This window comes from Perna viridis, chromosome 5, assembly GCF_037379345.1.
Source record: "Perna viridis isolate PV_CMFRI_1.1 ecotype Kerala chromosome 5, ASM3737934v1, whole genome shotgun sequence".
NCBI lineage: Eukaryota > Metazoa > Mollusca > Bivalvia > Mytilida > Mytilidae > Perna > Perna viridis.
The window spans coordinates 13,788,043-13,792,586 of record NC_142449.1 but is presented as its reverse complement, the minus strand read 5'-3'; the positions used below and the strand labels follow the sequence as shown (position 1 = coordinate 13,792,586).

The 4,544-nt window shown below is 32.2% G+C and overlaps 1 protein-coding gene across 1 annotated transcript; it reads left to right on the top strand.

Moving 5' to 3' along the window:
• Positions 1-948: 948 nt before the first annotated feature.
• LOC148616128 (uncharacterized) lies at positions 949-3,479 on the top strand. The gene is made up of 3 exons (XM_088582839.1): positions 949-1,106; positions 1,527-1,877; positions 2,202-3,479. The coding sequence occupies exons 1-3, from the start codon at positions 1,031-1,033 to the stop codon at positions 3,245-3,247; spliced, it is 1,473 nt and encodes a 490-aa protein (XP_088438965.1). The 5' UTR covers positions 949-1,030; the 3' UTR covers positions 3,248-3,479.
• Positions 3,480-4,544: the final 1,065 nt, after the last annotated feature.

Here is a 4,544-nt window from a genome sequence, read left to right as displayed (position 1 = left end):
AAATTCATTCGTTCTATACTATATCTATTTAGTATTACCACAAGTATAAAGCATATTCTATGTGTTAATTACTTATATGGTATTACATATGAAAAATAGTTTTGATCTAAAAGTACTAATGGTTATCTAATTCATTTTGTAGAATTTTCTTGAATTTTTCGTAGTAGTCAGTTAACCATTTTGGCCGCAAAATAATTGAAAAAAAACGTGTTTTTGAATAGAATGACAATCAAAACCCAACGTTCTTTATGATAATGACTGAATTGTATTATTTACAGTCTTAGCTAATCAAGGTCGTGATTGCTAAGAATATTTCTGAAATGATCACTTGATACTATGAAAAATTATGCAATCTTGATATAAGTATTTTTTATTTCAAACAATCACTTAAGTTAATTTTTTTTATTGCTTTCGCGTCATAAAATGTATACAATGTACGTAAACTTCAAAGCACATTTTTATTTTTTGGTTTCTCAAATTGATTATTACATATTGTTTATGCTTTTTGTGCTTTGAACCATTTATGTCTTTAATATTTAAACATTGATGTGTCATTGAACTACTCTTAAATCATAATAATGTAATGCTCATGGCTAGTTGATATAGATTTACAACACTTTTTTTCTCTCATACAGATCTACAGAAGTTACATCTTTGTTTACTAAGTTACAAACTTACATTATGGATAAAGAACGACAACTCTAGTCTCATTAAATTTCGATTCAATCAAAAATGTTATAACAGTTATGAGAGTATATAACGACTATTGAAAGACTATTGTTTTATAGTTAGAAAAGTCATAAATTGATACGTTTTACGTAAACAAATGAAAGTAAATTGACAATATTTAAAAAAAAAAACATGCAATGAACCTCTGTATAAAGGGTTCAATCATTTGTTATGTCTTATTTTTGTGCTTCACTACCGCTATTGTTTCACTTCACGTTTATAATATTTTTAAGTTTTAAATGCTCCCTGGAGTAATGGCGTCATTAATTGGTATAACACAACGTAACATAAACACAAAACAATGAGAGTACATTATGAATTCTTTTTTGTTTATTATTGGGATTTTATACTGGTGCTGAATCTGATCTTTTTTACAGGTATGTGTAGGGTACAACTAACGCATTAAACATTCTATCTGAAAAGCAGAAGGAAAACAAAATCTTACTGCCTGTCCTTAGAATGCATAGTTAGGTTTTTTTCAAAAAAGTTATTAACTATTTTCCATCGCAAAATGTAACATATTGAATATTACCAGGTATATTGTTCACGAATGATCATGAGGTCTTAACATTGCCGAACGTGAAGCGTAACATAAATCACGAAAAGCCATGCTTTCCAACTTCAAAACCAGAAATTCGACATTCAAGGATTCAAATCCACAAATCAACCACCGTTTATAGCCAAATGTAATAGAAACTGTAATACTAATTTGCACACAGTAGTTTTATTGAAACAATCAGAAAAAAAGTCTGTTAAAATACCATTATTTCTAATCCAGTTATTTGTTTACATTGTAGGCTATGTAAGTTGTGAAACATGTAAAGGGAGTTTAAATAGTGTTTATACATCAGAATCGTGTTCAATTGGAGGATGTTGTATTCCTACAGATGGTCAAGGTGACACATTGTGCTGTATTCCAACCTTGACTATAATTCTTGTTTCTGTTTTTATTGGTTGTACTATCTTAGCTATTATTACTGTCATAGTATGTTGTTTGTTTTGTCGATACCGGAAAAAGAGAAAGCTCCGACGACGTTTAGAAGAACGCCGTCGTTTACAGAGAGAAAGGGACCAAGAAAGGCAAAGGAGACTTATGATGGACCCATTCGTAAATGGGGACCCCTTTATAACACAACGTCCACCTTCAGGTAAAGATCGAAAAGAAACTTAATTGTTATTTTACAGTTTTAGTCTTAAAGTAGGTAACGCTATTTTTTTAAAGTTCAAAGTATTTCATTGTACCCATTCTGGGTCCAAGGGGCAAGAAAAACTATTACCGTTGTCAACGATGCATTGTATTAATAAAGATATTAGTTTTGAAAATGTGCTACAACTTATACACAATCAAATTAACGTACATGTACATAATTTATCTTATATGTTTCATGGTAAACCGAGTAGAACTTGAGAATCAATGAAAAAAAAATTATGTAAGTATTAAATATTGAGTTCTTGTTTTTCTGTATTTTTAGTTGAAGGTGCTTCACAACCTCCCCGTTACCATGGCCACGAACAAGGAAACGACTCTTCTCATTCACAACAGCGATCGACGAGTTTCCAAGTACCCACACAGCGAGTCCCACCTCCCTATCCGAATACTCCTCCACCAGCATATTATTCGCGAATTGGAACGCGGCACGAAAATCGACAAAGCAGAATTTCAACAAGACCCGAAACTCGTAATGTGACTTCTACAACCAGAACCAGTTTATCTAGATGTCGAACCGGCACTACATTTTCACCTACAGAAATTACTACTGAAGTCATTCAACTTCAATCATCCCCGAATAGAGATTCATCCTTACCTAGGAACTCAGTATCAAGATCTAGTAGCACTTCAAGAATAAATACACATATTTCAACTGGGGTTCTTGTAATGAATGCTTTGAATAATCAAAGTAATCGTTCAGATTTGAAGGAACAATCTGTTCTATCTATTCAAGATTTAGACGATGATCCTAATTCTAAAAATTTGTCAATAGTTTCAGATAAATCGGATTCCAGAACATCTCAAACATTTAATTCTACCGACAATGATCATCAAATTACACCTGTTCCGGTTCCTTTATCAGACACGGGTTCCAGAGCGTCTCGAGCAACTCATACACTAGACAACGCGAATACAAGGTCTAGAAATGAATCCACCATGGAACATGCGAATTCTAGGACATCAACAAAAATGACATCGAGAAATTCATATTTAACAGATTCACGACTTTCGACAAGACTTGATTCAAGATTTTTTGACCAGACTGATTCACGATCTTCCACTCGAAATGAATCACGAGTGTCAACAAAAACCGGCTCACTATCAAAAGCACATATCATTATACACAATCCAGATAATATAAACGACGGGACTAGAACAACTACTAGAGGATGCTTCATTAAGAGTAGGATATCAGATATTTCTGAAGAATCACAAAGGAATGAAAGCCGTAATAGTTCACAAGAAAGAAACTATATTCGCCCTGTTGACCAAGGCGAAACTATTATGAGTAATCTAGACTTTGTTTGATATATATTTTTTTCTTAAGACAAATAACATTCTCCATGGTAGAAATAACTGCTGATGCTATGAACTGTAATTAGTTACAACACGAAGTTTAATTGATGATTTAACTAGACTGACACAGGGAGATTTAACGTATCATAATTGGTTGCATTAGAATAGTAGGGAACGATTACTATGAATTAGATTTCCCAAGATCTTACACATAATATTAAAAGATTGTTTACATGTACTTGAATATGATCCTTAGTATGTACGTACAATATCCCTGTCTATACTACACGACAAACACGGTCACAGTTTGTTTTGTATCGTAAATTTCCATATCAAATGTGTCCTGTAGAATACTTCCCAGTACACATTTATGTTTTCAATTCTAACTAGAAAAAAATCAATATACATGTACCACACAAATATTCCCTTCAGAGATGTACAAAAAGAGTTGAACAAATCCAGGAAGTCGGCAACTTTTTTCTTGTTTCTACACTTATAAGCACATCTGAAATTAAATTTTATCTATATCTGTATTTCTTGGTTTCATGATCAGGCCATGAACTTGGAATTTGACGTACTTTAATGGTACCATTATTCACGCTTCCGTATTATTTGCTAGTATTTATATTACCAGAACGATTAGTAAGCAGTCTTTCAATGGAAAGAGATAATTGATCGGACCTTTTTTAGTTTTTACTTTCAGCTATACAGATGTCGTCTTCCCACCGAGCTAGTATTTTGTAAGATCTAGCATATTGTAAACCAAATATCGAAAACAAATGTGACCAAGGAGCAAATATTTCATTCTTACCGAAATATTCACTGAAAAATATTCAGGCAATGAAGTTTTCTACTTGGAAAAAGTTTACATTTGATTTTTTTTAGTATAAGCACACAGTTTCATAAAAAAATCAGATCACTGGAAATTAAAGATTTGAGGACAGACTCGTAATTCAAGGAAGTTCTAAATGTGATATCCTTTTTTATGAAACCCAAACCAGAGATTTTATGACTAATCTAGACACTCTTTCTCACTCACTGGTTGTTTCATCTAACGCACAAGAAAGCTCCATTGCAGTTGTTACGATGTAACATTTCATATTTATTTAAAACCTAGTAATATGATGATTTTGCGAAGTTGTGAAATTAATGCTTACTGATTTACATTGACGCCCTATCCATCCGCAAGTTATTCTTCATATAGATCCACTTTTAATTGTTGAATATTTGTATTACTTGTTATGAATCTTAATTTGCTGTTTAACTGTAACTATCATTTATTATATTTCATGTAAGCATGGCTCACATT